Raw genomic sequence first — 19,635 nt, forward strand, 5'->3', positions numbered from 1 at the left:
TATAATAAGTAATAACTATATATTATGCTCGATTGATATTATTATCTTATACGCTGTGGGTCGCTTCGCGTATGAAAAATACGAGTGCACTTTAACGTCACAAAAAATATAATATTATAAGCCTATATACCTGCAGCGTGAGTCTATCGATTCGTCGCCCCGCACACACGACGACGTGCGTCAAGTATAAAATATTGCGTATAATGAACGACAGCACTGTGCAATACTTGCTCGTGCGAATTATTTCGATTGCTAACGAGCAATATAATAATGATATTATTAATATTATTATTATATGTTATTATGATGGCGCGTAAAACTCATTAAAGAAATGCATCGGTTGCACTGCGCGTTAATGACGCACACGCGTAAAAAGTTCTCGAAACGCTCACGCAGTGCACAGAGTACTATAATAGGTTATATTGTACATAATATAGCGTTGATTCGGCGTCAAAAGTGGGTAGGTATACATAGTACGCGTGAATTGACGACAAGTACATTTATTTATACATAATATATCATACACGAGTAGGTGTACGCATAGTATAGTAATTTTCCTCGCTCTCTTTTCGTGAATATACACGCACGCACGCCTCTCTCCATTTCAATATTAATGATAATAATGATAATAATAATAATAATAATAACGGCAATAATATAATGGGTGCGTTTATTTATTCTTTTTTTCGAATAGTGGAAATGTTTCTCGATCGTTGCACACGAGGTATGTACATACACCATAATATACAACTTAGCTAATACCTGCTGCAGGATGTGTATCGTGGAATACAGAGGGACACGCACCTATATTTACCACCCTGTGTAACTCATACGCTGCGCGCCGTACACAAAACACATTCTGCTGCAGTGCATCATGTATATACATAGTGCACGTGCGCGGGGTCACCGCCCCATAGCTGCCAACGGTTGAAAGCTCTATTCTCTAATTGTTTCTACGCGAAAATGAAAATAACAGTCCGAAGACCCTGGCTTTCACCACTGTCCCCACAACCCTGCAGCTATATACATATATACATCCGTGTAATATATATATACATTTACTGTACGACCTATATAGGTATAGAATATATAAAATAATATACAACTGTATAGGTTATATAAAGTTATAATATACGTATGTGTGTGTGTTTGTTTGTGTGTGGTGCCAAAGCCCTCGGCGATGACTAAGTTCTCCGTATATAATGTATATAATATACGTATATAAACACACATGCACCAGATGAGTATATTATATAGGACCATGCTTTTTCACACTTAATCAACACCAGTTTTTCCCGGGGTGGGGGGGGGGTTTGTTGTGACGTCTCTCCACTCTTTATTACCATCCCCTTCATCGGACCCCCGCCAACACCGATTCACCAACACTCGCACACTAAATAATGGCCGCCATTCCGTCCCCGCGGATCCCGCGTCCATCACACAAGTACTTATACGTACATCACCCGCCACCGCTATATGAGTGTGCAGTAATAATAATATGTGTATTATATATATATATATATATATATGACTCGCAGCTATACTGCCACTACGAGCGCCCACCCCCGCACGTCGACGGCTCCCTGTGCGCTTATATATTATGTAGGCTGTGTCGACGTAACGTTTCAGCGTCGTTCCTTCTGCGCGTCATATAATATTATATGTATACACAATACGACGTGGCGAATATTATTATATAATGAACCAAATCTCGGAATACGATCGCCGGGGCGCTCGAAGGGCGGTGACCGGACGCGACCGCCCATATCTCGACAACCGTGCAGGACGCCATCATCATAATCGTAACATATTATCATCGGACGGCGGTCAGAGGAGCGCCCATCTCGCACCCCACCTACCCCGCTACTGCAAATATATATTTATCGGAAAATCAACCGAGGCGAGGGTTTTTTTTTTTTAAATGTTTTTCATGTCCCCTTCGGACCGAGGGGGACATTCGATACGTACAGCGAGTTTCACAGGTTTCCCCCCCCCTTCACTCCCACCATGTCCTCCAATGCCCCGTTAACCGCATTCACGACAATATTATATATGTATAGTGTAGGTATTGGCGTTATATAATATATATATTCACACACCAAAACAGACGACTGCGCCCGATAAAGGATACATAATAGATAAAATAATATTAATATATAATATATAGCTGCTAACCGTCAGATTATTTATTGCGCGCTTCCATCATGAACCATTAAATGGTCCCGACTATCATCTGACCAATTGTCGGGTGTTACGTATCAATTATGTAGTATTCCGTGAAATCGACGTAATGATGATTTTCACAGATGATAGGTACATTCAGAAATTAGAGTTTACACATTTTCAACATCATAGGTCGTTTATTGCATTTCCCGTCGAACCTATACGCATGTTCGTCGTCGTCTCAAATCGTTATATTTTTAAACCCCCCCCCCCCCCCAATCAATGTCGAACACGACTATGCACCTAAACCATGACGGTTCGCTCATCGTCGTCGTCATCATCAAAGACGTCCGTAATAACGCGCACGCCAACAATTCACTCATCGGTCTATATATAGGTATATGTATATTATATATTATACGAAAACAAAATGGAAAATCTGAAGATGAAAAAATGTGTTCGGCCGCGCCGGCAAATCGATTCGTTATGATGACCGCCGCCGTTGTCCGAGCTGTCCCGAACGCGTCTCTCGCATAATTTTGTTATATAATAATAATATTATTATACACGTCGGGCGTGCTCCGGGACCAGGATGACCAGACACATTCTTCATTCACACGTACCATGCACGGACACGGGTAGGTACCTATCATGATGCGTATGCGTAGGCACAATAACACATTACTATATAATATATATATATATATGTTCGGTGGCCGTGTCTCGTAAGTACGAAACATATTGTAATATATACATATAAATACGAGTGTAATAAATATATTATGATGGTATAGCCTGTGCATTTATCGACGAAAACGGGGTTCGGCAAACGGTCGTTTAATAATCACGATATAGTGGTATAACAGCAGCAGCAATAAACGTTTATGTCTTTTTTACATTCTTCCGCGTATAATAATAATAATAATAATAATGCGCGCGTACTGCTGCAGCAGACCACCGTGCGTATACACCGCGACCCGCTCGCTGTCGTTATATTATTATGATTTCGTAAAGTCTAAGGACCGTTAAGAAAGTTTATGCGGTGACGTCCGCGGGGCTAGCTATATAATGCAGACGAATAAAAATCGTCGCGAGGAATGTATACAGAAAATATCTCAACAATTATAATTATAATAATGATAATACATTATAACCGTTGTGATATCGTCTGCTGTATACTTGCAGCAGCTCTTTTGGCGGCTCCGATCGCGCGTCGGGCGACGCGACGGAAACTGTAAATGCATAATAATGATATAGAACAATAAATAATCATATAATATGATATTATTGTATACTTCACTAACCTTGGTAAGGTTAATTGTGACGAGAAAGTCAAAAGCTCGGCGGGAACCGTTGCGCTATATTTGTCGTGATGATATTATTATGATGTATTATAGAATTAGAAATCTCTGTCGACAATAATGATGATGATAATAATAAAATGTGAAAATCCGCCTTGCGTATAATATAATATCATCGGCGACACCGGTGGAGACAGGATTGTAGGCCGTCGCTATATTATATCCGGAACTCCCCTCGAGCCGTCTCTGCGTTCTGTCGTCGGCAGATGCGTAATAGTGCAATATTATTAATTAAAAATTAAGAGTGCAAGGTTAACCACATCATTTACAATCCTTATGCTACGTTATATGTATATCAGTAATCCGTATATATCGACGTTTCGCGTTAATAATATGACGGGCACTGCAGTACAATATGTTTGATATAATATATATATATATATCATATTGTGCCTATAACAACAACAACAATGGTTTATGTGGAGCGAGCGATACGTATAGATTCGCTTTCTAACCTGATGCACACTATTTTGTCTCGACGCGTATAATCGTATGGGTATTGTGCCTATATTTCAGAATACCTACACCTGCAGTTTAAAGTATAAACAATATATCATACACTGATAGTATCATAAATACATACAATATACGAGCTGAATAGTGAAATTGTGTGCTGAAACGACACTATAGCTTCTCGGCTCGTCTAAACTTAAACGATTATAAATATTATAATCTACAAATAGGTATATTATAAGCATATATGACACGTTAATTGTACGCAACATTTGTGATTTGACAAAAAAAAAAAATATTATCTCGTCCAAAAAAAAAATTATCAATTTTTTTCGTCTTTCGAGATCCTATATACATATTATGCTATATGCGTTATAGTGATTTAGTGAGTGATGTTTACTGTTATGCGGTAAAAAAATCAAACTGCAATGCAAAACGTTATATGCGCGAACGCCTATTGGACAGTTAACTCGTAACTGACCGCCTATTGATATTGTTTCAGATTCCGGATAGACAACACGGACCACATAATCGATGTGAACAAAGGAAACCAGCCTTTCGAATACGACCAGGTGAACATCGTGTGTCCAGTGTACGCGCCGGGCACGCATGAGTCGGACGCCGAAAAATATATCATTTACAACGTGAGTACCTATACATTATATATCATACATATTATTTATACCTAGCTATTTATACCTTACAAAATATCACCCTTAGCCATTTACCTACCCATTTCATCGTCACCGCGGTGATGAAGCGGCGTGACCGCGCGTGTGGAATTCGCTGCAGTTTATCTCCCGTATTATATAATATATAGAATTTCGAAATCACAGGAACATCATCCGGTGTGAGCTGGTTAAATTTATACATATTTAATATGTACTAAGATGCACTCATTAAAACCCGACAGATTTTTTAAATAACTTTACGCACCTTCGTATAATAATGCATCGGCATTACGAGGACGGTGTACTACTACGTATATAGCACTCGAGTAAACTTTACCCAAGTCGTACCGCGAATACGCACCATTGCGTAGTACATTGTAGTTGTGATAATAGCTCGTCTATATAGCTAATACAATATTATGATATGATAATATTACCTACCAATATTGTATTATTATACTCTATTATTATTTATTTATTTCCATTGCAACGGCTAACAATAGAGCCATTGTCTGCGGCCGCCAAGACGACCTTTAACTCGGTCGATTTCAACGACTCTTATTAACGTGGCGTGTAACGGTAGCGGAAGAGGTTTAAGTTATTGGTGGAGGTAGCGAAGGTGGCGGTGGTGGAGGTGGTGGTGGTGGTGGTGGTGGTGTGGTGGTGTGATTCGGTACAGGAGGTGCTGCAGGTGGTAGGTAGTGGTCGAGATATAGGACAGTGAGGCACTGCACGCTGCTGGCGCGTCAGCCGAGTGGTAAATTTGGCATTAATAGCAGCAGCGTTCGTTGCCGCCGAAGCGCATATAACTTTTCGGCCTTTTCAAACTACTGACTAATTGACGGTGGCCACCGACTTTATTGTTGTAGCACATTGCTGCCTCTATACACCACGGCCGATTTACAAGTTTTTGTTTGCCATCGTCGGCGGAGAATTTCGCCGCTGATGAGCTATACATAGTCTGCAGTCTGTCTGTCTCTCTCTCTATCAAAAACGCCATTGCGATATATATACAACCCCTATATAATACAATATCATTCAGTACACTCAAAAAAGCTGCAGCACCGTCCAACAAAACACCGTAGCACAATAGCGGAAGCATCTCGACGAAATTCGTTTCAAAACCAGAAATCATCATAGTCGGTAAATGAGATTTGAACTCGTTTGCCAAAAAAAAAAAAAAAAAAAGCCCGTACAAAAAACAAGAAAACCCTCTGCACGCCTATCTATAATATATATTATATTGTGATATTGTGATAAAACGTTTTTCTGTCAAATATTGCTGTTATATCAATCTTCTAAAACACATTACGCACATTTTACTGCTTATATTATGTATTGTAATTGTAAAACGGTTCGTTTTTTTTTTCGTTTCCAGGTGTCCAAAGAGGAATACGACATGTGCCGAATCACTAATCCCAATCCGAGGATCATAGCGTACTGCGACAAGCCGTACAAACTTATGTACGTCACCATAACGTTCCGGTCGTTCACGCCTCAGCCTGGCGGCCTAGAATTTCAGCCGGGACAAGACTACTATTTCATTTGTGAGTATAATAAACTGCTAAATATAATATTATATGCGCATCCGTCTAATAAAATAACAACGTTTAGGTACGCCGTAAACGTACAATGCAGATAGTTATATAATATAATATGTGTACGCGTTGTTATTCTTAAAAGCTTTAACTCGTCGTAAAAAAATGAGATCCGGGGATGATGGCGATAAACTCGTCGACGCGTAATGACGCCGCAAAGGGGGCTGGTGCCATCGTTTTATTACCGGCCGATGGAATATCATAACAATATATATATATATATATATTATATTATGGCGAATCAATATATGGCGGCCGTTTTCGAGTTCCGCTCTGCGAGATGAACGGAATCGCTCGTCGTCCGGATATTAGGGCGTGTATTAAAAAAAAAAATTATTTTACAACTATCATTATTATACACACCGTGATGAGAGTTAAGTTCGGCACATCCTAAAACCCAATCACATCTGAATTCGACGAGAATCAAATCAACATCGACATTTTATCGAAAAACATGTTCACAAACTTCAGTGCCTAGATATAGGTACTTTAATGGTATTATACAATAAACAAGAGATCGTCAGCGTTGATATTTTTCTCTCATAACGTTTTTCGTTAAGTTTGCGTCTACGTTTTAAATGCGTGCAATTTCGATTTACTCACTATACGCTTATACCGATTGGCATCATCGCGTTTTACCGTATGGTTTACCATTATAGTTATATTACCGTTTACGTGCTTAAATACGAATACTATAACATATATTATACTTTATATAGAAGGATTAATAGCTATATTGTTATTATGATGTTAACTGCAGTGGGACGTTTCGTCTGCAATTACGGTCACTTGTAAAAACATAAAAATAAATCCTAGAAATATTGTAGAATACTGTTCGTTATTTTATAATATTATGATATACTTCGAAAAAAGTTTTGTTGCTATTTTGTACAGGTGGATGAATAAATCGTTTTCATCATAGGCATTTGCCAATTTTATAATAACGATTTGTACGTATTTTCTTCCAGCCACTTCGTCCAAGGATGACATCCACCGCAGAATCGGCGGCCGCTGCTCCACAAATAACATGAAAGTCGTGTTCAAAGTGTGCTGCAGACCAGAAGACCAACAGAACAACCAGAGTGAGTGCTTTGCAAATAATTACCCAATGTTATTTTACCGACTTGCACTCCGGCTCGTTGCATTATAAACTCGTGTAGGCTTGTTGAAATCTGTCTATATGATGCATCTATACCTTAATTCTACAACGTTTCACGCGACCGACAGTGATATCTAATTATTATATTATCAATTATATACTGCACACAGTGCACACACGACACTTATTTCGTCATACGACCGCCACTTGTATATTATACATCATCATTTATTGTGTAAGACTTATGACCAACATTCGTTTTCCGCAGACTTAGCTCCCCGACCAACGCAGAATGCCGGCAACCCTCAGCGACTACCATTGCCGGGCAGCACACACGGATATCCGGCCCGACCGCCGTCAGTGTACGCGTCGTCCACACAGCAGCCATCGTTGGCCGGCAAGCAGCCTCCGTTCGGCGCCACCGGAACGTCCGTGCACAACAACAAGCCGTCACACAAAAAATCATGTAAGTAGATTTCGGCTATATTATGACATGCAGTCTCATACGAGAAAGGACTTGTCGCGGACTCGGGACGTTAGAGGGTTCTGTCACGGTATTTCCGATAAGTGGGATAAACGGTTCTCCGAGGTATTCACCTGCAGTCAAAAATGACGTGAGGGGATTCGTTCGTACCGGAAACGTGTGCGCGTTTAGATCTGTAACGAGAACCGAACCCTTTAGTAGTATTACACGAGTCCGCGATGACACCTTTCATCATAAAATAACATTTTTATTTTTGCGACGTCAAAGCGACGTTTCGAAATATTTGTAAAAAAAAAAAAATTTGTTCAAAAATTTTACCATCGCGTTTTCGTACGTTTGCCCGCAGCCGAATACGACAAGCATCCCAACGAAGTGGTCAAGAACGAAGAGCTCACATATAACGGTGCCGGTGCTATTTCCGCCTGCATTTCGGCTAAGGCGTTGGTGATTCTAGTCCTTGTGACCATCGTCGCAGTCGATCGGGTGATTTTATATCGATAGGCCGTCACCGCACTGCCAGAGTATAGCCCGAGTTACGCCGGATTCCCTACCCTCCCCCCCTCATCAACCCTCCCCGAGATACGGCAAACGTATATAACAATATTTTGCGACATATTACATTATTGACGACACACTGTGTACATACCTACCTAAATGGTGTTTTTATTTTACTATATAATATACATAATAATAATATTATTATTATTATTATTAAACTCTTGTAAATATATATAAAATATACATGTATAATGTATATGTATATATTATATACAAACACCTCCGATAATAACTATAATGGTAATCCTCCCCTCCCCCGAGTAATTAATATTATTGCAATTATTATCAATATTATTATTATCTATTATTATTATTATATTATTATTATTATTATTATTATTATATTATTATTATATTATGATCATTATTACTATTATTATTTGTACATAACAATTATACCTATACGCATGTTTAACGTAGGAACATGACTATATATATATATATATTTATAATATATAACATATTTAATGTGTATATATTACGATAATTTTATTCAGTCGAATAATCGACAACAACGTTTAATTTTTTGTTTTTTACCATACCTTATCACTTTAGACAGTTTGAAAAATCGCCGGACCTCGAGATTTTTGTTTTGTAAACCCCCTTAACGTATTATTAGTAATAATAATTATTATATTATTATTAACTGTATAGTTTGCCATAATAACATAATATTATAAAGAAACGGTGGACGCGGCGATTGGTATTGATATTAAATATTATATGCAGACGGATTTTTGAAATATGTTATCAATATTATGACGCGGCCCTGTCGATTACGGCCAAGTGCCATTTTACCGATTCCACGATATTGCTTGCGACATTTTAAATATGAATTGTTGTGTAAAGTATCGCCGCCGACGCCGTTCCACAATATTAATATATTACGTTTAATATTATTATGTCGTATGCCTACGACCGATATAATAATCAATATTAATACACTGTCTTCATTATTATGTAATGTAATTATTATATGTCTATATGTCTGTATCTAGTAAACTAAAAACGTGAAATTATTTGGGTACCTATAAATATTTATGTGTGTGTGTGTGTATTATATTCTCGTTGTAATCGGCTATATTTGTAATTTAATTTCTGTGATCGTTATTTTTTAAATCATTTTATTATTATAGACACTTTGACCGTAATCGTAAATCTATATAAATTTAGTTTCTTTTATTATATTATAATAATATATTATATACGACGAGAAAAAGTACTTCTGTTTATCTTTGATTACGTGCCTACTAGTGCGAAAAAATATCACACACACACACGCACGGCGCACGCGCACGATATACTCATATTATAACATGTTTTATTCTTTCCAACCGTTATCTAATTTATTTTTATTTTTTGTCATCACTTCATAGTATTATAATAATATTGTATATGTATTTTTTTTTTTTTCTAAACGTTTCTATTACGTTTGTGTGAAAATAGTTTTATATATAAATATATAATGAATAATATAAAGGAAAAATATTATTTTGTAAAATCTTATATTGTGTACATATATATAATAATGATATTAACTATACATAATATATTATATAACGTGTATTTCATGTCACTGTATTAGGTACACGCGCATTCAATAAAATAGTTTGTATTATATTATTATTATCATAATATTACCTATATAACACATATTAATATGTTATTACGATTTAAGGACAATATTGTAATCGAACGAAATTCGTAATATATATATGTATAAAACTGTACTTAGCTGCCCCCCTCACTCCCGTGATAATAATAACATTACTGTAAAAGGTGTAATATCCGAGACTACCGCCGCCGCCGCTGCCGCCACCACTGATCACCAATGATATATTTTTTTTTTTTTTACAAATCGGCGCACCATCATCTCAAGCACCGCATTTCTAATCCCGAACATCGGTCATTAATAATTATTGATAAAAAATAATACATTATTATTGTACTTTCGTTAACCGTCCGGTGTAGCGAGTCGAAGGAACGCGTAACGGTTTTTGTATTATATTTGTATCGTATTAAATACATCCGTGCGGATTCGCAATGATTTGATTTAACATTATAATCATTTATTATGATATCATGCAGAGCGACGAGCGCTACGCGTTAGAGACGTATAGGCGCCCAAAACATTTGTGGTGGCGGCTTTGTAAAAATGAAATTGAAAAAAAAAATTCTATCTAGTTCTATAATGAAATGCTTATAATATTAACGATATGGTATATCTCTTTTATACATATATTATATTTCAAAAACAAAAAAAAAAAAATAATAATTAAAAGATATGATAATCGTTTAATATTCAATTTGTATAGTGTGTAATGTTAGGTGTTTTCTTTTGTACTGTTTTCCGTCGAACGGACGGACGAATAATAAACTGTATTATTATTAGGTAGGTACAGTGTACGTTGACAACTCGGTATATAGTATATACATATATTTACACTGTACAATGCATTCTAATCTTTTGGTGTCGTCGGTGAAACGTGTTTATACTCGGATCATCGATTTATTATTATAATAATATCATTATTTATTATACATTACGATTATTATATTTTGTACATTTTCGATTTACTCGAACGTCGTGTTCTAAGCTCTGTGTACACCGCTGAAGAACGAAAACAATAACATAACACTCGTCTTCTCCTCACATCGCCCAACCCCCCGACCCCCCACGCTCCAATATGTTCAGCCAGTAATATTGTTTCATCATTGATTTTATTTTCCGTCTTAAATTCGTCTCTTATTTTTGTTTTATGTTTTTTTCTATATATTCCTACATATACTGCCCATGTGTAATAATAATTTTTGTTATTATACTGGTGTAGTACGCTCGACACACGACGACATGATATTCGTGTATATTTATTCAATATCTCGTATATATATATAATCGGTGTGAATTTTTTTTTTATTATTTAGGCGTATTTTTTATGTATTCAAGTTCCTATGTTTCAACGCAACTTAATATAAAAGAAAAAAGTACAAACGAGAGAAAAAAACGTTTTTTTTTTTTTTCTTTGAATTTCTAAAAATAAACTATTTACTAAAATTTATATACAACTGTAATATTATTATTATATCGCCGCGTAATCACCTGTTGTGTTTTAAAATGAAAAAAACTGGCTGAATGTTCGAACAATTATTACGATTTAAGTATAACTTCAAACCTGTATGTTTAATTAAATATATATTACGGGATAATATTATAATAATAGTAAAGCGTCGTGTGTTTATTTTTTATTTATTTATTGTATTTTTTTTTTAATTTTTTTTTTTGTGTGTAGTTTGTTAGGGTTGAAATACGTTAATATTAGTTAGTATTTATATATATATATATATATATGCATTATGTATGTATGTACGTATGTATGCATGTATGTGTGTATGTATGTATCTATAATGAGTGTATGTTTATATATATATATATTATACTCGACAATATAAAATGTATATACGTCCTCAAATTTATTGCCATATATACCCGCTGTATAAATGAATAAATGTCAAAAAAAAAAAAAAAAAGTGTATTAGCTTAGAATTACCTATGTATGAATTTAGAACAGGGCACTTAATACTTAGAACTGATGTGTACTCCTATTTGTGCTGTATGTACCAGTTAAATATAAGATTTATGATAATAATGAGTTGTTTTTCTTGTTTTTTTTTTTTATCATTCACTCGTCGAGTGATGGCATTAGATACCTCCCCAGTTGCTATACCTACAAGTAGACCGACGATCCTATATCGCACAGGTAAATTTTTAAGCTCTGTCTGCGATTATCCTTTTTGTTGGCGAACTCCGACTGGCAAAATCGGACAGCGAAAAGGTCGGCTGTATTATCTCGGCCGCGGTTATTTTTCCAAGTCTTCCCACACATTATGCACAACTTACCGCTGCTCCCGATATTACGACGTTATTCCGTCACCAACAAATTATTTAGACTAAGACCTGTAGACTGAATTAAAATTTAAATAATGCAATCTCAATGAATCATTTCAGGATCAAAATATTAGTGATCTGAAGAAACAAAAGAATTACCTATTAGAAACTACGTTTCAAAAATATAAAAATAATGAAATATAATATTATGATCAACAACATTTTAACGAATACGTATATATACATATGTGTAAAGCTCGCTATTTTAAAATAAATGAACACATCATCGTTAAATATAATCATCATACTTTTTTTTACAGATTTATATAGGTACTTAGGCATATAATTATTATGACTTTGTATACTTATTTACAAGTGCGTTCGTAATATATATATAAAAATGGAGAAAAAAAATGTATAACAATTCATCAATTGAGAACGGCTGAACCCCGATTTCGTTCACACTTTTTTGTTTGGGTCATAATTGCCAGGAGAAGGTTCTTACGGATGAAAAAATTGAGAAAGTTATCGGGTTAGAGAAATATGATGAGGGTGTGATGAAATTAAAGTGGCCATCTGCCCAGTAAAAAATAAAAAATAAATAATATGTTTTGGTAGTCAAAGGCAACCATTTAAACAAACAAGTGCTCTCGAGATTATTTTGAGGATGGACATTTTTGTTTATTTATAAATGGTTGCTTTAGTGACGGTTAATTATTGTTCTGTGTTATTAGTGATGGTTATATATATATTTATCTGTTAGTCCTATATACATTCTTAAACGGCTGGACCGATTGCGACAAAATTTGGTACAGAATTTTATTAGACATATGGGCAGAAGATATGCTAAGTTAGAAAGTGTTATGCCTAAATATCATTGAATTGAATATTTAAATTGTCAACATTATATTGAAAAAAACGAAGAAAATTACATAGTGATATACGGATATGAATACCTATCGTTGTAGGATTATAATATATTTTAACCACTATCTATCGTTATGTATAAAAATATACTAATAGCATCATCACATGAAATTAATTTAACACACAATATGAACCAATGTGGACCATAAAAGAGATAGAATTTTTAACGGGCCACGAAGTGCACGGGTTCAGATGGTTTTTTTAATAAAATAAAAACATTTTTAATAGATAATGAGAATTGAGAATCACATCCCCCGGGACGTAATGTTAAATTATTCTTAAAAGTAATAATTGCAAACCTAGTTTAAAAAGTCAGGGTTGAGTGAACAATCGCCTCCCTATATCACGATTCTCTTTGGCAATATAATATGAATACGCTCTATCGCTGTCTATGGAAGCGAATTTCGGTATTTAATTTTTTCCCACTTGAAAAAGGTTTGTGTATAACTCGCTATATATAAATGTCGGATGTTTACATTCGTTTGTACACACGCAGAAATACAATTACCACGTTTCTGATGTAAGATCAAAAAAAAAAAAAAAAAATGCAAATAAAATTAGATACTCATTGGCTATAACAGATTATTATTAAACACTCGCGACAACATAAAAAGTAGGTATAAAAACACATAAACAATTAGTATACATTATTTAGGTGTATATTATATAACTCTATAGATTCTAACATTTAGGGAAACGCGACGCGTTCTGAAGTGCATTTTTGAACAATCGATTTGGTAATAATAAATGCATTGCAGGCGGCGATTAGAGACGAATTCAGCAGATACCAGGAGGTACCTAAAACAATCGTTTTAAACCGTGTTTGGTTCGCATTCGCAACGATTGCGGATTTCTGCAGTGACCCCGCAATAAAACTAAACAATGCGCAGCACGGCACATAATATGTGGAATATAATTTATTTACCACGACGAATTCAGCTGCAATTCTCGACACCAAGGCACAGCGTTTATATATAGGTATACAGATTATTTTTTATCGTTGTGCAGAGGATTTGTACAGCTACGACGTATAGTATAGATAATAATGTGATATAGGTAGTAAGTATTTTGGTAACAATACCATCGGATTTGGCAAAATTGAACTTACGAGATGGACCCATATAACAACGGTGTTAACGTGATTATACGGCTGCGCACATATTGTGCAGATATATATTATACTTTATTTTTTATTTGTGTGAAAGAAAAAAATATAAAAATAGATAAACAACGATTCGTACCGTTTAAAAATCAACAACACCCCACATATCATAAAATATCAAAGTAATATAATATGCGATTGATGATGTGGCTGGAACCCGATTGAGCACAGTTTACCTTTTTCATTACCCTATTGAGCATAGATACAATTAAACAATAGAAATCCAAAATATAACACGATTGAGCATAGAAATACGTACAACGTTGCCATTTCACACAGAAAAATAAAAATTTAAAAAAAAAATTGAAATTTTTACAGGAATTATTTTATAATAATGATCAAGCTATTAATTAGTGTATAAAAATATAAAATTAAATTATTTTACAAATATATACAATATACATAATTTATGTCCAATACAGATTAGTCTTAAAGTTAATAATAAAATAATAATTACATAATATAATAAACAATAGTTCATTTTTTTATAAATATATATAATATAATTCAAGTCCTATACGGATTAGTCTAAAAGTTAATTTACCTATTGATGTAATAAATTGAGTATAATTTTTTTTTAAATAAAAGTGTGTGTAAAAAAACGTTAATAATAAAATAATAAATAAAAGTTCATTTGTTCTATAAATATATATATATAATTCATCTCCTATACAAAAAAAAGTTAAAGTTAAAAGTCTTAAAGTTAATTTATATATTTAATTTGAATATTTTTATTATGCTATACAATATGTATTATGTGTCAACGTTTTAAAGTGGTATCCCTAAATACTTATTTCCCACTTTTAATAAATATTTTAGTAAATCTTTAGAACATTTATTTCTTAAATATTCATCGTAAGCCATTATAGTTGCATTAATTTTTTGCATTTCAATAAAACTCATACTTTTATAACTGTCGGTTTCAATTGACCGAATTTTTGTCATCGTTTCAGCTTGCGTTTCTTGTAAAACTATAATTACCAAGTGTATGTGTGGGTGAGACTTATAAAATTGTGAATTGTAAGTTCTATGAAAACTTTCAACAGCGTTTGTTGTTCTAAAAAAAAACATTTCATAGAAATTAAATTGACATTTTTTTTATATTTAATAATTAGACTTTGGATGATCTACCTTGGATCAAACATAGGTTCTTTAGCCCATATATTTGGGGGAAATGAAGATTCATCATCTATATAATTATTGAAAACATAATCGCTAAATTCTGAGCAGACTTCATCATTTGGGCAGACACTCATGAGTTCGACGAATGCATCGGCTACTTCATGACTAGGAAGAAAAGCTAATCCAAAAAAACTCTTAAGCCAATTTCCTAGTTCGTCGTTTTCTTTTTTATAGGCTATTCTGAGAATAGAATCGCTGTTTATCTATAATAATAATTAAGAATACAATTAATATATAATTTTTTGATTTGAAATTATTTTGTTCTTACTTTTCGCCACCATGATTGTCCTAAATGAAACCGACAAGCTATTAATTGTACATTTTCAAAAACTTCATACGCGGCTTGGTGGGCTGCCTTTTCAAAGTCAACGTGTAATTTTTTTAATATGAACTGACTTCCTGTATATTCTACACATACGTTTTGTAGGAATATCCACATTTTTTTATATGTATCTTTTGATTTTTTAAATAAAAAAAAATAAACCAATGGCAAATAATAGCCATTTTTATATCCATGAATAGAATATAGTTGTTCAAAATATTTGGGTGCATTATTAAATGTACCATCGGCGAAAAAATCAATACAATCATGCTTAATCATAAATTTTAGGTTGAAATCACAAGTAATACATACAAAACTATTGTCTTCGGGAATATGTATGAATGGTTGTCCACGAAACTTAAAATCATCTTGAGTTTTCATTAAATTCAACTGTAAAAAAACGTCTTCCGGTGACTTAGGCAATTTGGAAAGTACTTTTATTCGTCTATCGTACATAGCTTTACGAACCGTTTTTAAATCTTTATGAACAATTGAAGATTGTTCTAAATTATTTAAAAGTTCACTTCTGATCAACTTTAAAGGTTGAGTTGATAGTGACTCTTCAGCACGTCTTTTACAATTTTCACGTAATACTTGCCTTTCTAATTTATTAGGTGAATTTCCTACATGATTATGTTGTCCACTTGATTTAATAACGATATTTTTATCTGGCCCAGAATAAATCATAGCTGTACAATTATTTTTTGTGCACCGCCATTTTAATAACTCGCCTTTTTTAATTAATCCAATAAATCTGTACTTAAAAGCACCAACATTGGCTAATTCTTTTCCTCTCTCGGATAAAATAACTTTTATTTCACTAATGTCCATCGCGTTCTATGTATATAAAAAAAGTTATCTAAAACAAAACGGTGTAACGTACTAACGCGTAACGACGAACGACACTAACCACTAACGCCTGATAATATTGAGTCTAAGTTACTTATATTTTGCCATTTTGGCAATACAAAAGCCCACTTCTATATGACTATATTATATTATGTAGATAACAAATAATATCCAATCTTACAGTCGTACAGATAATCTTAATTGGCGTAATCGACAATGCATGAGTGTACCTATTTTGATTTTACGATTACGTCGATCCTAATTTCCTACACGACTCGTATATTATTTATCGATTAAACTCGTGCCGCTTTTCAAAATATGGGAAACCACGATTGAAAATAATCACCACGACTAGTAAAGCACACAGATTGACAAATATTTCCATTTCATAGTACTAGTATTTCAAAATACGCGTGTAGTCTAGCTGGTTGTAGTCGGACAAAAAAATTGGCAACGTTGCATTTATTTGACTGTGCTCAATCGGGTTGTTAAAAAATATGGACCGTGCTCAATCGGGTTTTTTCAAAATAGGGACTGTGCTCAATCGTGTTTCACCGGATGATGTAACACGGTCAACGGATCACTTGGCAGTCGTCTGCGCATATATATTTTGTCTTCGGGCAGCCGACTTGAGTGGCCGACGGAATGACGATAATAATTGCGATGAATTCTCAAAAATCGTTACACATTTTATTATGTCAGTTAAGTGGGCACCGGCATATTATTTGTGTCAGCCACGACGCAGCAAATCGGGTACAAAACGGTAATGCGTCTGATGACTCTAATATTAGTAATATTGATGTGAGATGATGACTGCAAAGAAACGTAATAGAGGAGCTGATATACAACATAATATACTATTTTGATACGCGTTAAAATATATAGGTCACCGTCGTCGTCGTCGTTATAAATCTAAATCGATATAGTTATGCATTCGCCGGGCCAACTAGCTATATTTATATGTTATAATATATTAAGTGCCGCAGCTACACGCAACGAGACTTGGCTCACGGACTGAATGATTTATGTCATCGATATTCATTCGTCATGCGTGCATCATCCGAGGCCAGTTCCGTCTTCATGCTGCAGTGGCAAGATATTCAAACTGCCGGAAAACCGGAACGCCAAACGATTTAATAGTTTTGAGTGCTTTACCAGAATTATAAATTAGATTTACTTTTCATTTTTAATTACATTTATTTACCGATATAAGTGCAGCCTTCGTTCGTCGACAACGACGCGAATCAGATCTGTGAATGTGTCTGTCGATTTGGGTGACTATATATAGCTCATTAGCTATGTTATAATAATAAAGGTAGGTACTCGGATAATTTTAATTTAACATGATATACTAAGGACGAAAATGAGAGGTTTTTTAAAACCGAATTCTATAAAATAATTTACAATTTGGGGGTCTATTTAGCACCTCTGCGGTGGGCGTCCACAAGGTAATTTCGTAATAAATATATAAAAATCTATACATTATTAAAAAAGCGGTACTTATAATATACCTACATAATGGTACAGTATTATACTCTCGTATAGTTTTAATTAGTTTTGTGAGGATCGATATTGACTGGAGACCTATAAGTTTTTATTAAAAAAAAAAAAAAAAATCAAAATGAAAAATATCAACCGGTGAAATTGATACCTTCGGCCGTTTGTGCGGCCACATTCAAGGTGTTTTCTATAACAACGACGCAAATACGAAATGTTTATTTATTATTATTATTATTATTATTTTGTTTTTAATCAAAAGCTCGCCGAACGTAAGCACGGTGCCTATTGGGTATCTTTATATGGCGAAATGTCAAGTGCCCGGTATTTAGATTAAAATTTAAAAATAAAATGTTTTCTTACCAATTCGCTACCGGCGGCGGGTGCAATGCTAACAATAAATTATGGTGTCGATTATATCATGGAAATGTAGCGATATTGCACAATAATAATAATAATTCTGCCTTCATAATATATCATAAAACACAGCTGATATTATATTAGGTATATGGTCAGGCATGACTATACTTATGATACTTAAAAACGGACACTGTTTTGGTCGCGCACGATTCTTAGCTATATATTATATAATAATGTTATACATATACGACTGTCATTTGCATCGCTGTTCGACTTCTGTATAGGTATATGCAATATGTTATACATTATTATATATACGAGAACCTGTCGGCGGCCGACGGTGTCCACGACGTGGGCACATAATTTATTATCATCATCGTCGTCACCGTTTTTATTATTTGTCCGTTACGATTAATCGCGTAATTAGTCTTACCCGGTCTAGGTGGGGCGCTGAACGTTTGGTCACATTGACCCAAAAGCCAACACGTTTGGGTACAAATAGACACAACGTTTGGACACATCAAATAAAAGGTATTTTATAATTTTACCTGGTAAATCAGAAAACGTTTGGGTACACTTTATAAACACGTGATCTACAATAGTGGTATACTCATGTACTTTATCAAAGTCCATCATCTGATCCTAGGACAACAAATGGGCCCGAAGCATTTCATCGAGACTTTAATAGTCAGTTTTATACAAGCCATCCAAACTGTTTTAATATAATTAATGCATTGATGGAAATTCAAGAAGAAACTTATTTAAAGTTATGCAGTATTAAGAAAAACATAAAAAATTGTACAAGAAAAGAGGATTCAGATAATATTGAGTATATTTAAAAAAAATACAATAAATTCAAAGTTGATAACGATATAAAAAATTATCTATATGACAACGGTCCACTTTTTGTCGGGGGGAAAAAATACCTATATATTACGGCCTCTAGGTGCATAGTACCTATATTATACACGTATATACCGGAAGTACAAAATAGGTACAGCGCCCTTTTGTATGGCTACAGCCTATATTTGCGCCCCGCGAGGGATGTGGTCAGATGGGCGGG

At 34.4% G+C, this 19,635-nt stretch overlaps 2 protein-coding genes across 2 annotated transcripts in view; one reads left to right on the forward strand and one right to left on the reverse strand.

Annotated features, from left to right (window-relative positions):
- Ephrin (ephrin) overlaps window positions 1-12,034 on the forward strand; it is a 265,115-nt gene extending 253,081 nt beyond the window's left edge. The window contains exons 2-6 of the mRNA XM_089216270.1: window positions 4,480-4,621; window positions 6,027-6,195; window positions 7,215-7,328; window positions 7,614-7,811; window positions 8,176-12,034. Coding sequence (XP_089072396.1) covers window positions 4,480-4,621; window positions 6,027-6,195; window positions 7,215-7,328; window positions 7,614-7,811; window positions 8,176-8,330 — 778 coding nt within the window. The 3' untranslated portion in view covers window positions 8,331-12,034. The remainder of the gene's footprint in view (window positions 1-4,479; window positions 4,622-6,026; window positions 6,196-7,214; window positions 7,329-7,613; window positions 7,812-8,175) is intronic.
- Window positions 12,035-14,511: 2,477 nt separating this feature from the next.
- Window positions 14,512-17,266, reverse strand: LOC149062388 (uncharacterized). Its single transcript, XM_089217164.1, has 3 exons — window positions 15,813-17,266; window positions 15,494-15,747; window positions 14,512-15,419 (listed from the first exon to the last, which is right to left on the reverse strand). Exons 1-3 carry the CDS (start codon window positions 16,695-16,697, stop codon window positions 15,131-15,133), a joined length of 1,428 nt encoding a protein of 475 aa, XP_089073290.1. The 5' UTR covers window positions 16,698-17,266; the 3' UTR covers window positions 14,512-15,130.
- Window positions 17,267-19,635: the final 2,369 nt, after the last annotated feature.

The sequence above is a fragment of the Diuraphis noxia genome, unplaced genomic scaffold, assembly GCF_037042655.1.
Source record: "Diuraphis noxia isolate RWA-SAM2 unplaced genomic scaffold, SU_Dnox_SAM2 contig0001, whole genome shotgun sequence".
NCBI classification, from domain to species: Eukaryota; Metazoa; Arthropoda; class Insecta; order Hemiptera; family Aphididae; genus Diuraphis; species Diuraphis noxia.

Coding starts and splice junctions, on each gene's coding strand:
- LOC149062388 (XM_089217164.1), bottom strand. CDS start 16,697: ATGGACATTAGTGAAATAAAAGTTATTTTATCCGAGAGAGGAAAAGAA. Junction 15,748..15,812: donor GACAATCATGGTGGCGAAAA/GTAAGAACAAAA, acceptor TTATTATTATAG/ATAAACAGCGATTCTATTCT. Junction 15,420..15,493: donor GAACCTATGTTTGATCCAAG/GTAGATCATCCA, acceptor GTTTTTTTTTAG/AACAACAAACGCTGTTGAAA.